The 26,131-nt window shown below is 56.7% G+C and overlaps 1 protein-coding gene across 1 annotated transcript; it reads left to right on the top strand.

Moving 5' to 3' along the window:
• The first annotated feature begins 4,954 nt into the window (after positions 1-4,954).
• On the top strand, positions 4,955-25,675 carry NGFR (nerve growth factor receptor). The gene is made up of 7 exons (XM_089901116.1): positions 4,955-5,595; positions 5,890-5,895; positions 13,105-13,246; positions 16,538-16,897; positions 20,482-20,734; positions 22,161-22,321; positions 22,998-25,675. Exons 1-7 carry the CDS (start codon positions 5,530-5,532, stop codon positions 23,297-23,299), a joined length of 1,290 nt encoding a protein of 429 aa, XP_089757242.1. The 5' UTR covers positions 4,955-5,529; the 3' UTR covers positions 23,300-25,675.
• Positions 25,676-26,131: the final 456 nt, after the last annotated feature.

Here is a 26,131-nt window from a genome sequence, read left to right as displayed (position 1 = left end):
GAGCGACTGGGCCCGTGAGCCATGGCCGCTAAGCCTGCGCGTCCGGAGCCTGTGCTCCGCGACGGGAGAGGCCACGACAGTGAGAGGCCCACGTACCGCAAAGAAAAAAAGTGAGAGGGATGATTGAATCCTTCAGAACTACAGGGCAACTCTGCAATCCTTCAGGGCTGTGAAGGATCAAAGTGGAGGGTCCAGAGGAATTGCCTAAAGGCTGGCTACTTGAGGGGAAATGTGCCACGGAGGCGAAGGAAGAGGCTGGAGAGGGGGAGGCCCCCAAGTCAGCAGGGAAGGTGGCTGCCCTGAGGCACGGGGTACCCAAACTCTCCCCCAGGCCCTTACCACAAAGCCTGGGACCCTCTCCATTCAGGCACTTGGGTATAGCATTGCCTTCTCTGGGCACCTCTCCTCCAAGACACAAAGTCTGGGGAAATTAAGTCCCTACTGCCTGGACTTTCCTGGTGGCACAGTGGTTAAGAATCCGCCTGCCAATGCAGGGGACAGGGGTTCGATCCCTGGTCTGGGAAGATCCCACATGTCGCAGAGCAACTAATCCCGTGTGCCACAACTACTGAGCCTGTGCTCTAGAGCCCGCGAGCCACAACTACTGAAGCCTGTGCGCCTAGAGCTCGTGCTCCGCAACAAGAGAAGCCACCGCAATGAGAAGCCCGTGCACCGCAACTAAGAGTAGCCTCTGCACACCGCAACTAGAGAAAGCCCGTGCGCAGCAACGAAGACCCAACACAGCTTAAAAAAAAAAAAAAAAGTCCCTACTGCCTATGTTTGATGAATCTTTTGACAAGAGGTATGGGTACAGACCAGGATATGTGGGAGGGAGGGTGGCCTTTGAAGGAAAGACTGCAGATGGGAAAATGGAAGACTTTGACCAACTCTACAGTTATCTTGAAGGAAGAGAGAAGGCAACTCTCATGGGGGCATAACCACAGAAGGGCTCAGAGGTGAGAGAGGCTGAGTAATGTACATCAGATGGGGCCCCCTGAAGGACAGGGTGGAGGCAGGAAGGGAGTACCAGCCTCTGAGGCTGGAGCAGATAGTGGGGGAGGGCACTGTGGAACTGGCCCACTTTGATGCTCCAGTTAATCTAACTGGTCTCCAAAATTGATTAATTCCTCTCACTCCTCTCACTACTGATGCAGTTCCAGAATCCAACTGGGCTCACCCCAAACCAGTCCCCAGCCCCGACCCTGCTCCCTTACTGGCCAGGTCTCCCTTGCAGCCCAGAAGGAGTCAGCTTAGAGGTAATCACCGCATCACGCTTCAAAGCCACTGAGCTAGCTCTTAATGGGGGCAGGCGGGTTTCACTTACCTTGCCTGGCCGCCTGCCTGGGGCAGATGGGATGCAGCTGGGGGAGGCCTGGCACCTCCTTTCCCCCCTCGCCCTCAGGAATTGTTCTCTTCTTGTCCATCTCCCTTCACTGCTTCTCTGGTTGGACACTGGAACTGAGGGATAGGGGAGGTGATTTTCCCAAAGCAGGAAAAGTGCATGCTCACTAGAAGAGCTTGGAAATCACGTCTTCAATCAAAAGACGGAGATCATCCCCTGGCTTGCCTCAGCCCATCCTACCCCGGCCAAAACCCAGATTCTGTGAATGTGTGTCAGGAGTGGGTATCTGAGCAGTTGTATGGAAGGGCCGAGTGCAGCCCCTCTGAGATGCAGGTTCTATCTCCCAAACTCACCGGAGTGAAGGCCGGAGGGGCTGCGTTGGAGGGGAGGAGTGGCTGGGACATGGGAGATTAACATTGAGACGTGTGGCTTTGGAGGGCCTCGTGCAGTACAATGGCCACTTATGGCACCACTGCCTCCTTCTGGGGGTCCTTGAGCCAGTGGCTTAACCTCTTCAAGCTTTAGTCTCTTCATCTGTATATGGTGAACCCAGCACCTCCTTCATGAGATTGCAGTGGGGATTAAAGGAGATAATTGTGTCGATCTCCTGGCTCACAGAACATCTCAATAAATGTGAGTTCTCATTGTCTGCACCCACATTTCTGCTTGGAAGTAAGTTGGGGCTGCAGGCTGGTTCCCCAGGGGCTGCTGGCCAGAGACACAGGGAGCTGTGAGCAATATCCTGCAGGTGCCCGAGGTGAGGGGTCCCAGTGGAAAGGAAGGACTGGGAGTGTGTGTTAAGAGCTTGCCTTCCTGGAGGGGCAGGGAGATGGAGGGATGGTGAGATGAAGAGGAGAGGAGCAAACCCCTCCCACTTCAATTCCTGAAGATGCAGTCTGACCCACCACTACCACTCCCAGCTTCATGTAGATCTGCACTGAGGTTGTCCACCTTTTCATCTTAGGGTCCCTCTTAGGTCCAGGAGGACTTGGTGTGTGTGTGGTGGGGGGAGGGGCCCTTTATAAGGCAGTTCTGTTACGGGGGATGGTTCTGGGGAGCCCTCCAATGAAAAGTGCTGCCCCCTTGGTGCTGCCTGGCTGGTCCTACCTGCTGGCCAGCTCCTCAAAGCCGTCTCCCCATGCCCCCTCCCACAGTTGTGGCTGCAAGTGCTGAGGACTAAGGGAAAGGGAGCTGGGTCAGAGAGAAATTTTTGAAGGATACTCATGTCTGTGGCCAGGAATCATGACAATTAGGGAGTTAGGGTCAGGCAGGCAGTGGCGTCACAGAGCCTCCAGTAATGTTCCAAGGAAGAGGGATGGACCCGAGTATTCAGCACTCATTAGGAACAGGAATCCCTGCTGCTTGTGGGGCAGATGTCAAAAGGTAAGTGGTGGAGGCCATGGCCCTGGCAGCTGCGGTGGTGACGGTGATGGCGGTGATGATGGTGTGGAAATCGTGATAGTGATGGGGATGATCGGGGGAGCAATAGTGACGGCAGTGGTAGCTGTGGTGCTTCTTGTAGTGTTGCTGGTGTTGTGGTGATGGTGGTCACGGTGGTGCTGGTTCTGGTATAGGTGGCTGTGATGGTGACGATGGTGGTCCCAGCAAAGGAGCACTCTGATCACAGCCATGCCATCTATCTAATGGCACATTATAAAATAATCCTTCATATCAAATCACTAACACGCTAGAACATCAGCTCCATGAAGGCAGCTGCTATTGTTCACTGCTGTATCCCCAGTGCCTAGAACAGGGTGTGGCCTATAGTAGGTGCTCAATAAATACATGTTGAATGAAGGGGATTGAGTCTCTTCTTTGATGAACTTTATTTGCCGTTCAAGATAGAAGTTTTTTTTAATTCCCATTTTATAGATGAGGAAACTGAGGCTGAGAAAGATGACGTAACCTCAGACCATGCAGGAGTAATTGACGCGGGGGTGGAGTGGGGTGGGAGGTGTAGGAATTTGTGGCCAGGCCTGTCTGACTCTCAGTTCAGTGCTCTTTTCTCTGTACAATTCACAGCTGCCTCCCCACCAGCACTCAGCATTACATCGTGGTCTTGTGCTGGGGCTTAATCATAGAAATACTGTAATAATAATAGTAACAATTGCTGTTTGTAATTGTTGGAGTAAGGCTTAAATGATCAAGACCACGGAAATTATTAATAACCCAGGCCCAGCCATGGTGGCGACTCCTGTTCCGTAAGCATCGAATTCATATTAAATTGTGTTGAGCTGCATAACCTTAGCAATAATAGTAACCGGGATCATAAATTAATAACAAGGAGTATTTAAATTAATGCCATACTGTCGATACCCTTGGTAGTAAGCAGCTCAACACTGCTTTTAGTACTAATGTTGCCCCTTCCTGCCTTCCATGAATTCAGCTGAGAGGAAAGGCAGGGCTCTAAAAGCAGCAGGAGGAGACAGCTTAGAGGCAATCCCTGTCTGGGAGGAGGGAATCCTCAGGGATTTCTGAAGAGGCGCTAGCTGCCTGGCCTCTTATGCCCAGTCATGGAGATGGCTAATTCACGCTCATGGTCAAGGCCACAGTGATGTCTACCTGTCCTTTCTGGGATATCCACTGGACTTTGTTGGTTACACAGGAAAGAAATTCACAGGGCAGACAGAGTTTTTCCCCCATGAATGGATGAATTAGCTCAGCTGATCTGGGAAATCACCTACCAGCAGTAAGCTCTTCACAAGTGTCTTAATCTCCCTCTTCTTCCCGTAAGGTGGGAGGGTATCTTCAGTTATACCCTCAGTTTATCTTCAGTTCGAAACTGAGGTCCACACCTGGCCAAGATCAGGGTGAGGGGATGGGCTTTGTAGACTTGCCCCGCACCCCCCACCCCAAAGCTCTGTGCTCCGAGGCTTTCCTGTCTGGGAACCAGGAAAGGGTGGGGACAGGCAGGCGGGGAGCATCAAGGTGGAGGTGGAAAAGCTTCCCACCGAAAGACTGGTGGCGCGCTTTCTGGGTTGCCACGGCCTATGATTTGGACCTGCCAAGGTTTCTAGGGCATTGGTGAGTGTGGTCCTGGGGATGCCTACATAGTACATGGACAGGTACATGAATGTGAGTCCATCCAACCAATTTTACATTTATTCCCTTCTACACACCTTTACTGAACACCTACTGTGTACCACGCATTCAGATAAGAAACCATAGTCCCTGCCTGCAGGGAGCTCATCAGCTAATGGAAACACAATCTAGTGAAGGCAAACTGTGTGAGACTATACCTGTGAGGGCTTGCGAGGAGGTGACTGCACACATACACATGTGTGTGTGAGTGTGTAGGTGAGCACACAGGTCTGAGTGTTATGAGCACATGGGCGACGAGTGTGCATATATGGAGGTGCACAGGCAGGTGTAGAATGCACGGGTCTACAGGACTGCGTGAGGATGGTGTGGGCATAGGTGAATGCATAAGCACATATATATGTGAGCTTGGGAGTGTGTGTATTCCTTTTTGTGTCTGTGCACACCTGCGACCCCCTCAAACCCACCTTTTGAGAATTCAAATGATGTCTTCACCTTGAACGTCCCCGCTGTGTGCGGTCGGGGTCAGGCCACCTACTACCCCTCCCCTCCCCTTCCCCTAGGCCTCTGCAGAGAGAGAACCCCCCCGACTGGGGCGGAGGGAGGGGTGGAGTATAGACCAGGAGATGAAAGGCGGGCGGGCAGTGGGCATTATTGCTGATAAAGGCTGGGTAGGGAGCAGGGCACCGGGGAAGAAACTGAAGCCGGAGGCAGGGGAAGATGGGCAAGAGAGTGAACCGTGAGAGGGGCCGCAGCCCGAGGGAGCCGCAGTGGGGACTACTCGAGCCCACAGCATGCGGGACGGACGCGAAATAGCGCGGCCCGGGCGCCGGGTAGCGGGGCGGGGTGGGGGATAGGCTTTGAGGGCCGGGACGCGCGGGAGCGTTTCCCCGTACGCTCTCCTTTCCCTCCTCTCCCCTCCCGGAGACTGCGGGGAGGGCGGGCGCGGTTCCGGGGGGTGGGCGGGCTGGGCGGGGAGGAGGCGGGGCCGACGCACTGGCTTCTCCCAGCACCTCCCGCTAGCATCCAGAGGGAGCCGAGCCTCCACCAGGTCTGGGGGCCGGGCGCTGGAGCGCAGCGCAGCGCAGCCGTGTCTGTCCGCTGAGAGGGCTGAACTGGAAGCCGAGCGCTGCCGCGGGAGGCGGGCGATGGGGGCAGGTGCTGCCGGCTGCGCCATGGACGGGCCGCGCCTGCTGCTGCTGCTGCTCCTGGGGGTGAGTGCTAGCCGGAGGGGAGCCCGCTCCCCTTCCCGGGACCGGAACCCCAAGGAGTTCAGGTTTTCCCGAGGGAAAAGAGAAAAGAGCTTTGGGATCCCAGATGCTGGGGGTGGATGGCGGGAGAGGAGCGCCGATGCCAGTATCCACGGAGGAGCGCCTAAGGTTCTCAGAACGAAGAGGCGACCCTGAGATTCAGAGTAGAGATGCGGACAAGAGGGGCGCACCTATGCGGGTCCTCATGTACCATGGGTGTGTGTGTGTGTGGAGGAGCTGGGATGGGCCTCTCAGGAGGGAGTCGTGGGGCTCTCGGATGCCTGGGTTCTTCGGAAGAGGGCGCTTGAATGCTGGGAGCTCGAGGCGACTTTCCCCCTGAGCATCTTGATTTCTGGAGGGTCGTGGGACGGAACCCAGGCTAAAGAAGCAGGAGGTATGGGACGGGAACTAGAGAAGTGAGGAGAGAGTGTGGTTGGGGTGGGGAACCGGGGACGAGGGGATGGAACAATGTAAGAGGAGGATGGAGGGACTGGAGGCAAAGGGGACCGGGCATCGGACAATGAGGACCGGCCAGACAATGGGGGGGAGGGGCGTGGGAGGGGGAGGTTCGTGGAGGGGGGCTCTGTTGAAGAGAGAGAAGTGGGTTAGGGACGGCAGAAAAGGGACGACGGCGAGGAAGGTAGAGAGATGGAAGCAAATGAAGGGACGGAGAAGGGAGAGCGGACCCCGACCTGTCCGCCAAGAGACAGTAGGACGAGAAGAGAGAGCAGAAGCACAGCTGCTTCCCGCGCGTGTCGCGCGCTCTTTCTCGCGGCCTAGCGGGGTCGGGGAATTGCGGCTTGGGGTCCGAGGCTGGGAAGGGAGTGCCCACTTCGCCGGGGCGAACCCGCTTCCCGGGTTCCCCCGCGGCTAGTGGGCTTCTCCTACGCACTTATTCTCGCGGCTTGAAGCAAAGCCACGGACCGGATGGGACGGAGCAAGCGTCGTCCGACGGGTTCTCGCCGCCGCCACTTCTCGGGGTGCAGAGAGGCGGGACGCGCAAAGTGGGGACGGTCCCGGCAGCGCGCAGCCGGGGGTCGCGCGGGCGAAGGCGGCCCGCAGGGGGCGCTGCGGCGCGAGGGCTGAACCATCGCAGCTCCCCGCGCGACTGGGGCTGCGCGCCGCGCCCGCCACCCAGACCCCCAGTTAAGCGGCCCGAGCGCCGCGCTGATGATTGGCTCCGTTTCCGCGCCCAGGCGGGTCGGGATTCCGCCCGCGCCCCGCCCAGCTTTCGATGAAGGACCCCGGGCACCGAACAAGACGGAGGCGCTCAGGCGCCTCACCTTCTGTCTCGGCAAAGGACTGTGGGTCCTCGTAAGCATCGAAGTCCGTCCGGTAGTTCTGACAAGACATTCAGGAGATGTGGCCCGTTGTGTGGCCATGAAGGGAGTGCCCTGGAAGGTTTGGCAATGGAGGAGGTGTCCTCACTCTCCCTGCCATCTTCATCTCTCACCTGAACATTGCGCCCCCAAATCCCCATTACAGACAAGGAGACGGAGGCTCTGGGAGGTTAAACCAATTGGTCAAGATCCCACAAGCGAGTTGAGACAGAATCCTAGCTAGACTGCCCCTCACCTGATTCCCAGCTCAGTACTCCCCGTACCTCTTAAGGGGCAGCCCGGCGTTCCAGCTCGGGATAAGGGCTGCGTGTCTCGGCGGCAGGCGGGCGTGACACCAGCCCCAGAGTCAGGCCGGCGGAATATGGGGGCTGGGATGGGCAGAGACCCCTTCCGGGCACTAGCCCCATCCCCGAAGCTCAGCCTGGTTTCCGTGGGATAGCAGTACCCCCGGCTTCGTCCGGAGATTTGGGAGTGACTGCGGGCACGTTTGCTGACTAACGCCGCGGGTTAGAGATGCATCTCGTCTGGGGCGGGGGGGGGGCGGCATGGAGGGGGGACTGGGGCGGCCAGTTGTGAGGATCCTGGAGGAGCGAGGGCATGGGCTCCGGATCTGGGCTGGAGAGTGTCCCCCGAATAAAGAAAAGGCGAGGAAGGAGGGGATCTGGGGGTGGAGGGCCTGGGGGCTCGGGAAGGTGGACCCAGCGCAGAATCTGTCGCCTGCAGCCCCTGCGGCTCTCGCCTCCGCCTTGCCGCGGGGCTGCTGTCTCTGGGCTGGCGCTGCGCACCACAGCGGTCCGAGTTTCTTCCTGGACCGCAGCGACAGTGCTGAAACCAGAGCGCGTCCCGGCGGGTCGGCTGGCGGGCCACGCCGGTAATGGAGGCACTTTGTCATTCAGACGTCTGTAACCGGAGCCGCCGGGCTGGCTAATGCGCCTAATAGGGATGCAGCGAGGGCAGCAAATGCGAGGACGGGAGCGGCCGGGTGGCGGAGGCGACTCCGGGAAGGAAGGGGGTCCCCGCCTTGCTGTACCAGTCTGATCCCGTTCCCGCGCCTAGATTCTTCCCTGGGGGTGCGGGGTGGGGAAGCGGGAATAATAAAACTGGTTGAGTGCCTACCGTGTGCCACGCGCTGCCCTGGGTAATTCCTCGTGTGTCATTTAATCCGTATAAGGCCCCAGCAGAGTAAATCGAGTTATTCCCATTTGACAGTTGAGGGAGATGAATCTCCCTAATATTCAGACACGAAACCAAGCTCCCCCAGTTACTATGTGGTGGCGCCCTTGTTGGAACCCAAGATGCTTGGCTTGGAGTTTACTCTTTCCTCCTTATGCCAGGCATACCCCGCCCAACCTTCCAGATCACGTGGCCTTGAACCACCACTAGACCTGGAGGTTAGATCGTGTCCTATGCTCCTGGCACCACAAATTTATAACTGAGCCCCTTCACCCCCCACTCAGACCCCTGCCCCCTTTCAAAGTCTTCATGCATCCTCCTCCTCAGTAATTAGCTCTTGTCTCCGACCCCAAATCCACCCTATCTAAAGGAGTGGGGGACATGTGCCAGTGCCTCCCCAGGGCTTGCATTGGTCTCAAAAGACCCTTTGCGGGCTTCCCTGGTGGCGCAGTGGTTGGGAGTCCGCCTGCCGATGCAGGGGACACGGGTTCGTGCCCCGGTCCGGGAAGATCCCACATGCCGCGGAGCGGCTGGTCCCGTGAGCCATGGCCGCTGAGGCTGCGCGTCCGGAGCCTGTGCTCCGCAGCGGGAGAGGCCACAACAGCGAGAGGCCCGCGTACCGCTAAAAAGGAAAAAAAATAAAAAAAGACCCTTTGCATATTTGAAAACTCGCCAACCCCATGATGGTGGCCAATGGCTCCATTCATCTAAGGAACCTTTTGCTGAAGCTCTTGTGAATGGATAGGACTCATCACACTGAAGCCTTCCTATAGTTTCAAATTCTTTCAACTATTTTGGTGTATTTTCTGTTTTGTCCAGTTTTTTAAATTTAATTATTAAAAGTCAATTCAGGGCTTCCCTGGTGGTGCAGTGGTTAAGAATCCGCCTGCCAATGCAGGAGATACGGGTTCGAGTCCTGGTCCGTGAAGATCCCACATGCCGCGGAGCAACTAAGCCCGTGCGCCACAACTACTGCCTGTGCTCTAGAGCCCACGAGCCACAACTACTGAGCCCGCCTGCCACAACTACTGAAGCCCGTGTGACTAGAGCCCATGCTCTGCAACAAGAGAAGCCACAGCAATAAGCCCGCGCACCACAACGAAGAGTAGCCCCCACTCGCCGCAACTAGAGAAAAGCCTGCATGCAGCAATGAAGACCCAATGCAGCCAAAAGTAAATTAAATGCATAAATAAATTTATTTTTAAAAAAGTCAATTAACCGAAGGACATTTCCACCTCAGTTTCTAGAAAGCCTGGATATGGCACCCCCCCAAAAAATTGCAAACATTCTAAAAAATGGAATAAGTGTAATAAGTATAACTTTCAGGCAAATGTGCCTATCATTTTGATAAATTGATCATTTTGGAGCAATTAGCCTGAATCCTAGTCATCCCTCCCTGCTTCCCAAGATTGCCTGGCCTTGGACCCATAGAGGCTGTGGCCAGATTGGTGCATCAGGCCACTTAGCAGAATGACCTCTGTGGGCCTCAGTTTCCACAGCTGTCAGACAGGGGATGAAGGCAATCCCTCAAGCCTTTCCTCCTCCTCCTTCTGGAGCAGTTGTTCGGGGTGATATTTCCTCTCCCTCATGGGACTGTGGCTCCTCTCAGGAGTCAGGGACCATGTCTCATTGGAAACTCTTAGTTTAGTGCTCAATAAGTAGTTGAATTAGTTAGCAGTTCTCCATCCTCCTTTGGTCCCCATACCCTCTTCAGACGCTTCTTGGTGGGTCTCTCTTCATTTCTATCCTGCCTACTCTGAGATGGTTTCCCCTGTTTGGGGATGGCTCAACTCTCCTCTCCCACCACCTACCCCCCGGCTCAGCAGCTCACTCTCCCTAAGACAAGACACTTCTTTGGGGCTTCCCTGGTGGCGAAGTGGTTGAGAATCTGCCTGCTAATGCAGGGGATGCGGGTTCGAGCCCTGGTCTGGGAGGATCCCACATGCCGTGGAGCAGCTGGGCCCGCTTGCCACGACTAGAGAAAGCCCTCGCACAGAAACGAAGACCCAACACAGCAAAAATAAATAAATTAATTAATAAACTCCTACCCCCAACATCTTCTTTAAAAAAAAAAAAATACTTCTTGGATAACCAACATTTATTGAAATCCAACTATGCATCAGACAGGTTTGCACAAATTATTTCTTTTAATTTTCACAGAAACCTGGACAGTAGGTATCACCAGCCCAACGTTTTAGGTGGGAAAACTGAGGCTTAGAGAGATTGAGAATTTACCCAAAGTCGCATACTACTAAGTGGCAGATCTGGAATGTTTTGAAATAGAAAACAGAACAAGCACAGGAAACACATGGTTACTAATTATGTGGCCTGGACTCCCAAGTGCAAGACTTTGGAGAAGAGAGAGGACCACGGGCTGCAGCAGGGAGAGCAGGCTTTGAGAAGAGGGGCTTGCGCGGGGCTCCCACTCTGCCCACAACTGCCACAGTCAGATTGCCTCAGTTATCTGGAGCCCGGGTCTCTGCTGACCTCAACTAACTGGAACACAGCCAAAAGCCACAGAAGACCTTGGAAAAGAGAAAAGAGGGGTCCCAAAGTGAATAAACACCTTACTCATTTATTTAATGCCTCCCGCAACTCTCTGAGGCAGGTACTGTCATGGTTACCTAATGATGAAGAAACTGAGGCACAGAGAAATTCAAAACCTGTCCCAGGTCACCCAGCTCTAAGCTATGAACCAGGATTCAGAGCAATGAAGGCAGCTGAGGAGGAAGGTAGACTTTTTACTCTGAGAATGGCCCCCTCCTGGTTCCCATACTCCTTACACTGACTTTATTCACCTTCCTCCCAGGGCTAGTTACACACTTTCTAAAATTCAATTAGACCTAATAAATAAGACTGGGGAGGGCCGCTCAGGTCACACTGGCAGCAGCAAGAACTGAAAACTGATACTTTAACAGGAAGGGAGGAGGCAGAAAAAACTATAAGAAAAGCTGACAGGAGAACTCTCTTGAAAAAGTGTGGTAATTTGGGATAAAGAACACAGGGCTCCGCTGCGTTGCATCCCAGAATACTCACTGATGTAAATACTGAGTCCCTGAGTCATGGGGAAACCGTGAAGGTACGTTCCAGAGACAGAGGAAGGTGCTGCCCCCGTGGCTAAAGTGAAAAACATTAGGTGAGAAGAAGAGCAAAGCCGTAACTTTCCAGAAACTCAGGTATCCAGAAAGTCAGGCCCTGGAGTTCTAGTTAATTGAGGCCATATTGTATTAAGTTCTTAAATTCCATAAATATACATGTCGGGTCCCTAATATGTGCCAGGTACCATCTCAGGCACTGAGGTGACCACAGTCCCTGCCTTCAGTGACCTGAGAGTCCAGTGGGGGACTCTGTAGAGTGTCAGACCAGACAAGAAGAGTGAACAGGGGGGACATGTGACAGGGCAACTCTGCGTGATTTGTCAGATCAGGGAGGGGCTGGGCCACAGGGCCACTTCCCTGATGAAGTGACATTTAAGCAGAGCCCTGAAGGATGAAAAGAAATCTGAACAGACCTTTCTGGAACCTTGCTCACCTCCTGGGGGAAAGCCTGTGTCTGGGACTACCCCCCGCCCGTAGGCTTCTGGTCTACAGATGTTCCCAGCATTGTGTTCCTGCCACCTGGGAGGAGATGGTGGCAACGCCCAAGGTTCCCCTCCTTTGCTGCCTGCACCCTCCCCACCGGTTTCTTGAGGACCATAGGCTGCCTCCTAGACTGATCCAACCTGCCCATCCCCCTGCCTCCACCAAACCCTACTGAGACCTCAGGATATTAGAAAGGACTGAAGGGAAAGGAGTGTTTTGGGCCATGATCTGGCCAACATGGAAGCAGAGAAACGCCCAAAATGACCTTTACAGCTCCTCTCTAGTTGCATGATCCAAGGGACCATACTTCCTCTGAGCATCAAATGGGAGCTACACGGTCTGGAGCCAGGGAGACAGGCTTTGGAGTTTTATTAGACATTAAGATTTTTTTTAAGGAACAGAAATATAAAGCAATCTGCCAGCAACCCCTCCCTCTCGGGAATCTGGTGCTAAATCATTCCATCCATGAGCAAAGATGCCTCGGCGGCGGGAATCTGACTCTCCTTTCCCCTGTTTGCAGTGTTGTTCCCGCTGGCTGCATGGGGCGCAGGGAGAGGGGAGGGCTGGTGGCCGGAAATCAAACCCTGGGGGAGCAGGGTTGCTGGGTGGTGAGAGCACACACTCTCTCATATTGGTAACAGGCGTACTTTTCTCCTGTCTTGGCGCCAGACTCTCGATGACCGGCTGGTCATTTGCTTTGGCCCTGAGCTGTCTCCATCTCTATCGGTCTAGAGAGATGAAGGCTCAGAGCAGGAAAGCCGAGAAGGTCAGAACTCCCAGAGCAGAACCAGGATTTGAACCCAAGGTCCCACCCCTCTGCTTCCGTTCTTGGACACCTCCCATTTGATACTTAATATGTGGAATGGTAGAATTAAGGGTGAGGAGTAGAGCCCTGCTAGACTTTGATAGAAAAAGACTCCCCTCTGGGTAGACGCATCCCGGGAGATGTGCAGCTTAGCAAGTGGCATTTGGGCTAGATTTCAGCTTCTAGTTGCCCCCTTGGCTGGGAGCCCTGTGTACACTGCAACCTGCCTGCTTGTTCCTGACTGCTGCCCAAAGGCCCTCTGCTGGGCCTCAGGTTGCCTTCCCCACATGGTGTATCCTTGGGATTCCAGGAGTTACTGTAACCCCAAGATGAACTTTGCAGAAGGTCAGCATCTGAAGCTCTGATCTCACACCCCTAGCAGCCTGCAGGGGCGTGCTGTCCCCCCTCTGCCTTTCTTCCCCATCAGCTTTCAAGCGCCAAATGCCTCCCTGGTGAGCTCATCCCAGCCCAGGTGGTTCCAATAGAAGGCTGCAGGAGGGGGTGTTTGCTCCCTCGGAGTCTACCCTGTCCCCTTTCCCTTGCCAGTCTGACCTTCTGATCTTCCTCCACCCAGGTGTCCCTTGGAGATGCCAAGGAGGTGTGCCCCACGGGCCTGTACACCCGCAGGGGTGAGTGCTGCAAAGCCTGCAACCTGGGCGAGGGCGTGGCCCAGCCTTGCGGAGCCAACCAGACCGTGTGTGAGCCCTGCCTGGACAGTGAGTATAGGGTGTCCGGTGGGGGGAAGGGGAGCGGAATGGAAGGGGGGGCAAGGGGGCTGGAGGGCATGCCCAGTAGAGGCCTTCCAAGTGCTCTGCGCCCTGGCAGGGACTCCTGCCCACAACCGTCTGGGTGCCAGAAGTGGGTCTGACCCAGCATAGGAGGCAGAGAGGGGAAGCTCAGAATGGATGAGGGAAGTATGCGGAGGGAGGAGGGGGACCAGATGGGGGATCCCCAGGCTGTGCCCCTTCCCAGCCCCCAAGTAGAGAGGCCTGGTAGAAGAGTGTGGCCAGGAGGGAGGAGTAGCTGATGCTAAAACCAGCTAAAAACATCATGTGCACTGCAAAATCGATGGCTGCCACTTACCCTTGGTGCATTTGTGGGGAGGGGAGGAGGGCCAAATCCTGGCTGCCCTGGACACTGACCTTGGGGGATCCTGGGAGGGTGTGGCTAACCCTCCCACCGGGGCCAACTGTTCTCCAGCTCTGACGGAGGAAGCAGAGCTTTCCCCAGGCAGCAGGGACGGGGGTTGGAGCACCACAGGGATGTCCTTACTGGGGGGTGATGTCGGGTGTGAGGGGGGGGAGGGGCGCTGTGGCCATTCCTACCTAGGATTTCCTTGGGGAGGGCAGAGAACCCCATCTTCCAGAGGTGCTGGATGAGGGAGGCAGAAAGATGGCAGGTCTGGGGTCTGAAATTCTTTGCGCTTGACTCAGGAGTCTCATCTCTGCTGGATTCACTCTGCCCCTTCTGTTGCTTTCAGGCCATGGGCCCTTTTCCTGACTCTGCCTGGAAACCTTTCCTGTTGACAGTTAGATCTTGCCTTCTACCTGGCGCTCAATGCCCACCTGGAGGGCCAGTGGGAATCCTACCCAGATTGTTCTTTGATCATGTTGGGGACAAGGCTACAGGAACTGGGAACTCTGAACGCCTCCGCCAGCCTGTCTTACCTTTGAATGCCTCGCCGCCACCACCGCTACCTCGAGGCATCTCACTGCACACAGCCTATCTGTCCTGCAGGCAGCCCCAACTCCTTGGTGTCCCAAACACTCTGTTGTCCTACTTCTGTACTAGTGGATCCTGTAACTCCATCCCCCAGCAGAGGGATGCCAGGTAGGGAGGCTGGACATCCCATAGTGCCTTTGCTACCTTGCCATCTGGCCGCCTCTGTCCTGGCCTAACAGGGTTTCTTTCCATCCCAGGGCAGGGTTGGCCAACCATCAGCTACCCTGGAACCTCCCACGTTTGCCTCTCTTATTTCCTAGACTCCGCCCAGGGCCTCTTCTCTTTGGACCCGAAGTCTCCCAGGATGGGACCCCAGTCCCTTCTGTCAAAACAAGCGGTGGGATAGAAGAGGCTGAGAGAGGGCATCTCCAGGGAAGGGGAGGGGAGGCAGGAGCAGAGACCCGCTCGGAATGCTCCCTCCCACTTCCACTTTCTGCTCCCCTCCCTTTCCCCCCTTCCCCCTCACCCCCCTCCCAGCACCCCAGCTGGGTTAACAGGCTGCCTTTACAAGTCCGCTTTATGGGATGGAGACCCCAGTGGACTTTCCCTCTATCCTCAAAACGTTTCCACAAGGAAACCCATTAAGCTCCTGCCTTCATTCTCTGCCCAAAAAAGACCACATTTTTCCCACCCCCCCAAAACCCTCTCCCAGGAGTTTGCTGCTAATCTTCTGTATTTTCCCATGGGCAGGGCACTCCCCTTCCCCTCCCATGTGACTAGACCCACCCCTGCTGCCACATGCCACCCAGATAGGAGCCTCTGGTATAAATTGGACCTCCTGCCTTGGCTGTTTCGGTTTGGAAGTCCTTTCTGATGTCTGACTAATATCCCTGCTACTGAAGTCCATTGAATTGATCACTGCCCACCCCAGGGGGCCCAACCTTTACAGGATCCCTGCTGTGTGTCAAGTGCTACTGAGGAATTTCACTTATTCCTCATCATAACCCTGTGAGTGGAGACATTATTCCCTGTTTTACAGAGAAAGGAAAAAGCTCAGAGAGGTTAAGTAAAACACCCAGAGTCACACAGCTAATAAAGTGATGGAAGCAGGTTTTGAATCCAGATCTGCCTGATGCCTAGGAAGAGAAACACAGGAGTCCCTCTGCCAGAGCTGACTTGAAACTGAAGTCTTCCTCCAGGCCCATCTCTGTCTTTTCTTCTCTTCCCCGCCAACTGCTGCCCCTTTTACTTCTCTGCTTTTTCCTTCTTTGCTTCTGCAGTTCCAACCCCAACCTCCAAGATAATGACCCTGTGCTCCATCTTGTCTCTTGATGGCATTAAAGAAAGTTAAGATAGGACCCCCACAGCAAGCCTCGATTTCCATCCATTGGGATCCCAATCTCTCTACCTCTGTTTCCACATTCTGAGCAATCCTCCCTCCCCAGTTCTCAGGTTCTAAATCTGTGCTCTTCCTGCCGTGGGAGCAAGGATACATCCTCTTGGATTCAGTTTGGCATGGAGTTCTCCACCCTGGGCTGGAAGGGGTGAAGAAGATCTGGCTCTGTGCCTTCCCCACTCTTTGCACAAGGTGGAGAGGACCCTGGCATCCCTCCCCTTATTCTGGAGCTCACATCCATTAATTAAGAGAGCGTGAATCAAGAGTGAGCTTGGAAATCTTCCTTTCATGTCCTTTGAAAGAGCAGAGGACTATATATGCAAGTCCTCCCTTCCTTCTAGCTTCAATCCCTCCTGCAGTACCTTTCTTGCCAGGAGTCCCATCCCTGCCCTCTAGAGCCAAGCCCTTCAGCAGCTGGGGTAGCGACATGGGTGGGAAATTCTGTTGTCTAGCCCTAGTCACTCCCATTCAGGCCACACCTGAGCCCCCACCTGTGCAGAGAGGAATGGGAGGGCAGCTGAGGTGGGAGCCTGCCTGGTGAAGGCCGGCTCTGCCCGGGCTGGGTTCACAGCTTAACTCTGGCCTGTGGGGAGGGCTGGATGGGAACCACTCTCATCCTTAATCATGCTGGGAACTCTCTAAGAGAATCTGCCAAGAAATTTACCGGCACCAGCTGGGTTACCCCCTGAAACCTCAGGGCCAACGCTTCTGGGGCCTGGAGCACCGGGCTCCTGGCCCCCTTCCTCCTTCCCAGTCGGGTGCCACCAGCTTTCACACACCGGGGATCCGGGCCCGGAGGGAAAAGCGGGGGAGTCAGTGAGGGGGCGAGGTAGAACGAGGGTGTCCCGGCATGGGGCGGGAAGGCCTCCAGCCCCTGCGTCCCAAGTGCCCCCAGGGCAAACGGCTAGACTCGGGGCACGGCTCCCCCCGCATGTCCGTCTGTCCTCAGGCGTGACCTTCTCGGACGTGGTGAGCGCCACGGAGCCGTGTAAACCGTGCACCGAGTGCGTGGGGCTGCAGAGCATGTCGGCGCCCTGCGTGGAGGCCGACGACGCCGTGTGCCGCTGCGCCTACGGCTACTACCAAAACGAGACGACGGGCCACTGCGAGGCGTGCCGCGTGTGCGAGGCGGGCTCGGGGCTCGTGTTCTCATGCCAGGACAAGCAGAACACCGTGTGCGAGGAGTGCCCCGACGGCACGTACTCCGACGAGGCCAACCACGTGGACCCGTGCCTGCCCTGCACGGTGTGTGAGGACACGGAGCGCCAGCTGCGCGAGTGCACGCGCTGGGCCGACGCCGAGTGCGAGGGTGAGCGTCGGGGCTGCGGGGTGGGGGTGGGGGGCGCCCCGGGGTCCGCAAGGGTCTGCCGTGGCCTGCGGGGCCAGTGGACACCCTCCCGATCCTTCCCACCAATGGACCCTATCCACTGTTTACCCTTTGGGGCTGTTTGTTAAGCCATCCTCATTCTCCCAGGCCACACTCATTTCCCAGGGCTTTGTTAATCTGTGGCTGCCGGCTGGGAATTGGACGGGTGGCAGATGAGCGGCACGAAGGTGGCCTCCGTGTCCAGAGCACAGATAGGACACGTCTGATCCTTGAGGCAGACTCTCTGCACTGGAGAAGGGGGTCTTAGGACCCTCAGGAGTTGGGACCTTTTGTCTCTGAGGCCCATAGTGGTTTATGGCTCTGGGACCTGGGATGGAGTCTGCCCTGTCACTTACTATCTGAGCGACGTCAAGGAGGTCACTTCAGTCTCTGGACCTCAGTTTCCTCGCTGCACGCGGTTTCCACTGTTGCTGTGGGTTTGGGCCGGGGGCTGGCTCACTTCAACTTGTGGGGGAGGGGTCAGCAGTCACTGGTACAGTTTAGTCAAGGACGAAGTTAGACCCAGAGAACCCTAAGGAGGTCGTGCGGACAGGGGCTTTGGGACAGAGAAAGAGGAGGAACAGCAAGCCTGGGGCTTGTGAGCCTGAGGATGAGGCAGGTGCACATGGAGGGCCCTCAGCTTCCTGGGTGGATGGGGGCTGGGTGTGCCCTCCTTAGCCAGAAGGGGCAGTTCCTGGGAGGGGAGGAGGAAGCACTGTGGCAGTCAGGGCAGAACCATTTTGGTCCCTGGTTGGTGACATCCATATTGGGGGAGAGATTGACAATACCTTTACTTTCTATCCCCCGTTCAGCAGTTTCCCCTTGGGGCCTGACCCTCAGGGTGCTCTCACTCGAGCAGGCAACGCAGTGCCTCCTTCAGGAGCCCTAAGTTGGACGGGACAGAGACAGCCTTTGCCCCAGTCTGATGAGGGAGACGCAGTCCCAGCACTTAGTTCCCAAGAGATCCCCCCATTCTGGTGGGGGCAGCACAGCCTCTGCCTTCAATCAGCCCCCAGTTGGATGGGAGAGATAGATCCCCTGCCGTGGGGAGCCTCCAGTCTGACACACCCATGCCTGCCTTCCACATCCTGTGATCTCTGGCGCAGGGAGCTCAGGGTGCAAAGGGCCGTTAAGCTGGGCTGAGGCCAGGTGTGTGTGTGAAGCTTGCTGCATTGGGATGTGGGGTCAGGGTGGAGAAGTGGGGTGCAGAACGTGGTGGTTCTGGTGGCCATTGCCCTGGGCCAGGAGACAGGCAGGTAGCGTCAGGCGCAGGGCAGAGGAGGGAGGGAGTTTCAGCGCCTGCAGCAGGCAGGAGGGTGGCACGCTTCTGTGGGCAAGTCGGCACCAGCTAGTGGGGGGGACTTAGGGGTGCGGTTAGAGCAAAGAAAGGTGCTGGCTGGGGGAGGGGTGGGCTCTGCCTTTTGGCATTCACACATTCCTTCCAGATACCACTCTACTTTCCCAGCCACCCTGAAGGGGTGCGTTTATCCCTGCCCCTCTTCCCCTCACCCTCTAGCCTCTGAACGGGTAAATGTCAGCTCCAGGGCAGAGGGAACATTTCAGGAAATGGAATTTGATTTGTGGTGGCTTGGTTGCCCCCCTCCCCTCCACTGCAGGGTACTTCCTTGCATAAAGGCTTCCGGTGTCAACATGGTGACTCATCCACCCTGGGGGCAGAACCTGCCCCCCTCCCCAAGCAAAAAAAATTGGATTTAGGAGGAGTAACCTGGCCCCTCTTTCCACCCCCAAGTCTGACAGCTCCCATTCTGGAAACGGCTGTCAGGACCTGCCAGGGCTTAGTGGGTTGGAATGCTAGTGGACACAGCCACATCTGGATCTCATCCCCACCCCCAAACAGGGCGGGGGATCGGAGAGACGAGGAGAAAGCGCCCTGGAAGGCGCTGTCTTCAGCCTGGGCCGTCTCTCAGCTCTTCCCCACTGCTCTCAAATCTCTGTGATGCCTGATTTCAGTGACCCTCCACCCAGCCATGCCTTCAGCCTCTGGGTTCGGGTCAGTTGAGCAGAGCTGTACCCTTAGCCTCGGGGCTCAGGCTGCCCCTCCAGCTGGCCCAGTCTCCTAGCCGGGCAAGAGAAGACCCTCCCCGGGCCAGCGCCTTGTCTGGGGCTGCCAGAAGGAGGGCTGTGTTTCCTCCCCTCCCTGCCCCACCTCTTCCACGCCTTCCTTTCCAGGACTGAGATGGGGGAGGGGTGGGATAGGGCAGCAGATGGCAGCCCCCTCCCAAATGCCAACCAGATGGATTCCAGATTCACATGTGGGGACCTTACTCCTCAGAATGTGCTGAAAATGGGGGCCTTTGAAGCATCTTTGCCTTGAGCCAAGGAGGCCTAGGAAACCGGTGGGCAGTTTCGACTCCAACTTGGGTGGGCAAACTGGGGGCTAGATGAGGCAGAGCTGGGGAGCAAAGTGCCTGCCCTTCACCCCATCAGCTTGTCCTGTCTGTTTTCCCTCCCTGCTCCAGGTGTGGGAAGCGAGGAAGGAAGGGGTAGGCAACTTTGCCCAGACAGGTACCCCCAGGTCGTCCAGAGTCCACAACCCCAGGTACTGCCCCCGGCTGGGTGGCAGAATGGAAAATCCCACCCACTTGTGCCAGGGGCTGCTGGGTCCCCTGCCAGGGAGGCTGGCAGTGCCCAGCTGGCATGAGAGAACCTAGGCGGGTGGCAGGGCAGTCCCCCTCCCCTGAGGCAGTGGCAGTGCCTGCTCTGTGGGCCCTCTCTCCACCAGCAGTCCTCGACCTTCCCAAGTTGGGTTTGGGCTATCTGACACTGTCATCTCTGGGTGGCAAGATCAGATGGTGTGGGGGCCACGCAGGGCAGGAAATAGAGGCTAGCCGCTATCCACGGACCAGCCAGAGGGAAGCAAGCCAGCTGGGCACCTCCCCACCCTGCCCGAGCCCAGAGCCAGGACACCAGAGACTAGAAAGGAGGCTGGATGCCAATTCTCAGGGGGCGGTGCCGGGGAAGGTACCTCTCTGCCAGACCTGATTACCCTCATCCTTCTTTAGGACAGGGGTGACTGGCGCCACTGGGGCAACCTATGGCCAGAGAAATTACATTTCCCTAGCCTGATTCCAGCTGGAGGCGTCCTAGGGCCCACTCTCTTCTTTGTGTGTTTACCTCCATGCTGGGTTTTTGGGTACCCAGGGTAGGCAGAGTAGAATTCTAGGATCACAGTTATACCCAAGATGGAAGGGAACTTAAAGACCGTCTCTTTTCATATCCCCATTCATGGGGAAGTTGAAGTCCTGAGAGTTGAAGGGACTGGTCCAGAGTCACACAGCAAGTCAGTGGCAGAGCCGAAGGGGACCCAGCGCTCCTGATTCTTAGGCCCTTGCTCTTCTCCACCATCGTGACATCATACACCCGATCCCAGCCCTCTCTCCTGTGTGTAGCCGCTGGACATACAAGCATCTGGGGCAAGGAGGGGGCTGGGGGAGAAGCTCTGAGGGTCAGAACATAGGAGAGGGGCGGGGGGAGTGGGCCCTCACTCCTGTAGCCCTTTCTCCCAGAGATCCCTGGCCGTTGGATTACACGGGCCACGCCCCCGGAGGGCTCAGACAGCACAGACCCCAGCACCCAGGAGCCTGAGGTACCTCCAGATCAAGACCTCGTAACCAGCACGGTGTCAGATGTGGTGACCACAGTGATGGGCAGCTCCCAGCCTGTGGTGACCCGAGGTACCACCGACAACCTCATCCCTGTCTACTGCTCCATCCTGGCTGCTGTGGTTGTGGGCCTCGTGGCCTACATCGCCTTCAAGAGGTGAGAGGGGGAACGGGAGCCAGGGAGCGGGATCTTTACCCTCAAGGAGGGCTTTGCTGCGACCATGACCTGAAAATGCACACACCCATTTTTTTTTTTTTTTTTTTTTTTGCGGTACGCGGGCCTCTCACTGTTGGGGCCTCTCCTGTTGCGGAGCACAGGCTCCGGACGCGCAGGCTCAGCGGCCATGGCTCACGGGCCCAGCCGCTCCACGGCACGTGGGATCTTCCCGGACCGGGGCACAAACCCATGTCCCCTGCATCGGCAGGCGGACTCTCAACCACTGCGCCACCAGGGAAGCCCCGCACACGCGCTTTTAACTCAACCCCAAACCAAGCTCATCCTCACTTACCATCAGCTTCCCCACTCCAGGGTGTGGCAGGTCAACAGGAGGTAGGGAAGGGGATCGTCCCTGTCCTGTCCTGGTGCCAGCACCTCCCCACCCCCATTCTGCTGCCCCACCTGCCTCCCTGCACACAGAGCTTCCTTTACCAACAGCTTGTGTCCTCATTCTCTGAACCCCGTTACCTGTGTGTATGTGTGCATGTATCTCTTCCTTCCCACGTCACACATGGGATCTGATGGCACCCATAGCCAGAAATCCAGGATGTGGATAAGTCCTAGGAAGCGTTTTAAATGTTTAAGTGTTAAAAAAAAATCATCAAAGTAATAACGTGCTTGTTTGGGAAAATGCAAAGAAGACCAATGTCTTGTAAAGCAAAAAGTAGCAAAGCCTCCTTTATCTCCCCAAATCCTACCCCTCTCCTCCTGGGAATCTGTTTGGAATGGATCCCTTCCAGCCATTTTCTATGCATTTATAAACACATGTGTGGAAAACCTATACATACACACGCAGGTTTTTTTTTCTTTAAAGCATCAATGTGATAACATTATACATATTCTACAACTTACTCTTTCGCTTAATCTCCCTCGGGAGAGCTTTCCTCAGAGCATATAGATAATCTGATTATTTATAATTGCTCGTTCAATAATACGGGCGGATCATAATTTATTTAGCCAGTCTCCTATCGATGGACATTTGCCTTGTTTTTCTTTTTTTCTTATTGCTTGTAACAGCAGAGGGAATCCGTGTACATACCCCTGCACACACGTGGGAGTACTTTAGAAGGGTAGACTGGGAAAAGTGGAGCTCCGGGGAAGGCATGCATTTGTGCACCATTCATCCCATGGACATTTATTGAACACTGGCCGCACACACCAAGCCCTGGGTGCCTCTCTGCCCTCACGACGTTTTCGGCGTGGGCCAGGGGCAGATAGGTAGAGGAAGAAGAGCCTCCCGTGCCGTGCGGGGTTACAGACGGGCACCCTCTGGGCTCCCGGCACCCACACGCCAGAGCACAGATACCTTAGCGGCGTGGCCCGTGCGCCCCTCAGCCCCGTGACTGGGGCTGTCCTCTGGTTCCAGGTGGAACAGCTGCAAACAGAACAAGCAAGGAGCCAACAGCCGGCCCGTGAACCAGACGCCCCCACCCGAGGGAGAAAAACTGCACAGCGACAGCGGTATCTCTGTGGACAGCCAGAGCCTGCATGACCAGCAGTCCCACACACAGACAGCTGCAGGCCAGGGTAAGCAGTGGGGCCGGGCGGCGGGCCGGGGGGGCGAGGCAGGGAGAACAGGGGTGGTTAAGCTTAGGCTATAGGAGGGACTGCAGAGGGGCTGGCTGCGGGCCGCTGTGTGGAAGGATGGGAGAGGCGGGCTGAGGGCATGGGTAGGAGAGGCCCTTTCCGGTGGGGATGACTTGGGAAACGGAAGCTTTGACAAATCGGAGCATCTAGACTCATCCAGCTAATTGTCCCCCAGGGCTAATCACTCCCCAAAGTGGCTGCAATTAGCCTCCTGCCCAGGACTTCTGGGGAACAAGTAGTTAATTATGTCCCCTAATCGGTGGCCCATAGCCCAGCTCCAACACACTTGCTGCAGTTGAGCCCGAGACCAGAAGTCCTGTCTCCTCAGCCTTGATTAATTGCTGGGGGTGGGAGGGGGTTAGTGGGCAGGGAGGTTAGGTTGTAGGGATGGTTCTGGAGCTATGGGTGAGTCAGCATCCCCCAGGTGCCTCCACAGCCCTGCCCACATCCAGGACTGCATCTTGGGCATCCCTCTGCTTCTAGACCCTCGGGTCCTCCCCAGATCGGGAGGAGAAATGCCTCAGCCCTTCTTGGGTCTTACTCCAGGCCCCCACTCCCACGGTGGGGGAAAGGGTGTCCAGCGGGTAGCGCCTGACTCCCCCTGGGTTCTTGGCAGCCCTCAAGAGTGACGGAGGCCTCTACAGCAGCCTGCCGCTGGCCAAGCGGGAGGAGGTGGAGAAGCTGCTCAGTGGCTCTGCGGGGGACACCTGGCGGCATCTGGCCGGTGAGCTGGGTTACCAGCCTGAGCACATAGACTCCTTCACCCAGGAGGCCTGCCCGGTCCGCGCCCTGCTGGCCAGCTGGGCCACCCAGGACAGTGCCACACTTGACACCCTCCTGGCTGCCCTGCGCCGCATCCAGCGAGCCGACATTGTGGAGAGCCTGTGCAGCGAGTCCACGGCCACGTCCCCGGTGTGAGCCGGCCGGGGAGCCCCTGCCCTGCCCCCACATTCCGAAGACTGATGTTCCAGCCAACCCCACAGGCCAGCGTCAGAGCTGCGCGCCTCTGGGCAGGGCCTCGGAGCCCAGGCCCCCAAACCACAGCCCTGTCACTCTCCTGTGTGGCCCCATCGCTTCCGATCACACTCCCTCTCCAGCGCCGGAAGTGCCCCTGCCGCCTCTCCCACCCTGCCCTGCCCTGCCCTGTCGCCATCTCAGGCCTCCTGCCCCCTTCTCCCCCCACTTCTAGGGGGGCCAGCCCCTCCCACCTTAGCAGGTTGTCATACATGGGGGGCTGACACCAGGGATGGTGTTGAGGGCGTGACAGGGTCCCAGAGACTCAGAGGGAGAGACTGAGGAACCAGAGCCATGGGCTCTACACTGTGAACTTGGGGAACGAGGGAGCACCTTCGTGGCCTAAACCTCCCTCATCCCCCCTCCCCCATCCCCTCTGGCCTAATATGAAGAGGATCAGAGGTTTGATAGAGCTGGAAGAGGGGGTTGAAATCTAGTCCATTCCCCTCATTTTACGAACAGCAGAGTGAGGCCCAGAGAGAGGCAGTGATTTGCCCAAAGCCACCCAGAAATGGGGAGGCCAAAGATGGGCTGTCTCCCGAAACGAGGGGTGCAGGCCTCAGGTTTGCAGGGAGTGGGGGGCTAGGCGACCCTCTGGGAAATGTCTCGAAGCCAAACCTAGTCTGCCCTTCACCATCTCCAGGCCTGTCCAGCCCCTGTGGAGAGGGGATGCTTCACCCAAGGCCTGGCGCATTGATCCATCCTGACCCCAGTCAGGTTTGGGGTTTGTGGCAAGGGGTGCTGCTTCCCTCTGCCTGTCCCCTCAGGCATATCAGTGTGGCATCTGTGGTGTGGCTAATCTGTAGGTACCCACCATCCCAGCATAGACCCAGAGCCAGTATAGGCAGCATCTTCCCCTGGAGTCAGCCCTGGGGGACTAAGGAACCCCACCTGCAACACAGAGATTTATAGGCACACACCCACACAGGATGAGAAATCTTGCTTCTCTCCAAGAGTTCTTCCTCTTGGGCTGTGGCCGGATCCTCCTGGGGCAGCTGCCAGAGAAGCATTGAAGGGAATTGAACTCTACTCGCTGTCTTCCCTCGCCCCCGGGTTTGGCAGGCCAAGGACGGCTGAGGCTTGGGCTGGCGCCTGCCTTCCAAGGGCCTGCACGTGGAGGAATGCTCCCCCGTTCCACCCCTTCCCTGCAAGCACGGGTTTGGCTGGGCCCTGGAGGCTGCAATGAAGAGAAGTGGACCAGCGTGGGAATGCAGCAAGAAGGAATTGAGTTAGACTGTGGCCCATAGAGGGTCTCTCCCAAGTTTAGAGAACCCTACAAAGGACTGTTTTTTCCCTAGCTTGGTACCGGAAAGGGGCCATGGAGCCCCTCCTGGCCTGTTCTGTTTTGCTTGATGTTGGAATGAGTGTGCCCCCACCCCCGTCTATTTAGCATGAACGAGCCCTGACCAGGATGTGCACGGACAGCCACCCCCTCCCCAGCCCAGGGGTCTCTCAGCCCTGTGTGACTGGGAACGTTGTACGTAGATGGCATTTCTTTGACCTGAATCTGTGATGGGAGGAGGAAACTCACCTGCTGGCCCCTCACCTGTGAATGTGGGGAGTGGGACAGAGTCTGAGGTATTTCTTTTCCTCCCCAGCAGTGGGGGAGGGGGTCGGAGGTTGCAAGTATGTTTCAGCATGTGTTTGGTTCTGGGGCCCCTCCTGCCTCCCTTTGGGCTGAGATGGAACCCTTTTGCCCCCTCCCCCCCGAGCTGGGGGCTGTGAACTCCAGGCTCCTTGTCACCCTCCCTGTCACCTGCCCCTTGCATCCTGTGTAATCATTTCTTGGGCCCTCCTGAAACCTACACATAAGACATAAATGATGAACATTAAATAGCAAAGAAAGGAAAATCGTGCAGAGATTTTCTGGAAATACACGTGGTTTGAGTTGGTGGGGGGTTATGTGTGCGGGGCAGGGACCCGGGTATAATTTCCAACTCAGTGAGTTCCTGTCCTGTTTTCCCCCCACACAATGGGGAAGTTTTAACAGAAATCCAGCAAATTCACATGTGTCACCATGGAGTTAATTTAAGTGGGATAGAGCGGGAGTGGGGGCCCTTGCCGCCAGACTTTGGAGAGGGAAAGTAAAAATGGCCATGCAGGAAGCTGGCCAGCTGTGAACTTGACCAGATGTCAGAAGTGAAACTGACCACAGGGGAGCCAGAGGCTTGCTGGGAGGGCCAGGTCACAACCCCACGGCTCGCAGCCACCCACACGGCCTGGGAGGCACACCACCCCCCAGCACACAAACACACACACAAGGTCTGGCTCCAGATGGCCTGGCGGGAGCCTGGCTGGTCCGGCCTGGAGTTGGGCAGGCCCCTCCCTTGTGGCTCTCCCAGGCAGGTCCCAACCCCAGCTCCTACCAGCCTGGCTTTGAGCCCTGCCTGGTCTGGGAGCTGCAGGGTTCCAGGCCCCGGGTCTGTGTCCCTCTCCCAGGCTGGCCTGGCAGCTGGTCCGAGCTGCTCAGCCTCTGCTGGTGGCTTGGCCAGGTCTTCTGACGGGCCTGACTTGTGGTTGCTAGGGAATGCCACGGGAGGCTTGCTTTCCCAGAAAGAACAGCAAACAAGCCTTCCTGATCTTGGGATACTGGGAGGGGCCAGCCGGGCCCCAGCCAAGAGTTAGGCATGAGGTGGAGGGAAGCTGTCTTCCATCTCCCACCCGCAGGCTGGTGGCGGGGAGGGGGCAGTGATTTAGAGTCAGTATAGGAAATGATCCTGGGTCTTGGGTAACCCC

This window comes from Delphinapterus leucas, chromosome 19 (assembly GCF_059928025.1).
Source record: "Delphinapterus leucas isolate spDelLeu-1000000601 "Yukka" chromosome 19, BTC_Dleu_Yukka2, whole genome shotgun sequence".
Taxonomy (NCBI): Eukaryota; Metazoa; Chordata; class Mammalia; order Artiodactyla; family Monodontidae; genus Delphinapterus; species Delphinapterus leucas.
The sequence above is the reverse complement of the archived record's forward strand: the minus strand, read 5'-3'. Positions and strand labels throughout refer to the sequence as shown.

Excerpts from the sequence above, each read along its gene's own strand:
- NGFR (XM_089901116.1), top strand. The coding sequence starts at position 5,530 with ATGGGGGCAGGTGCTGCCGGCTGCGCCATGGACGGGCCGCGCCTGCTG. Across the intron at positions 13,247-16,537 it reads GTGTGAGCCCTGCCTGGACA|GCGTGACCTTCTCGGACGTG; the intron begins GTGAGTATAGGG and ends GTCTGTCCTCAG. Across the intron at positions 20,735-22,160 it reads GCCTACATCGCCTTCAAGAG|GTGGAACAGCTGCAAACAGA; the intron begins GTGAGAGGGGGA and ends CTCTGGTTCCAG.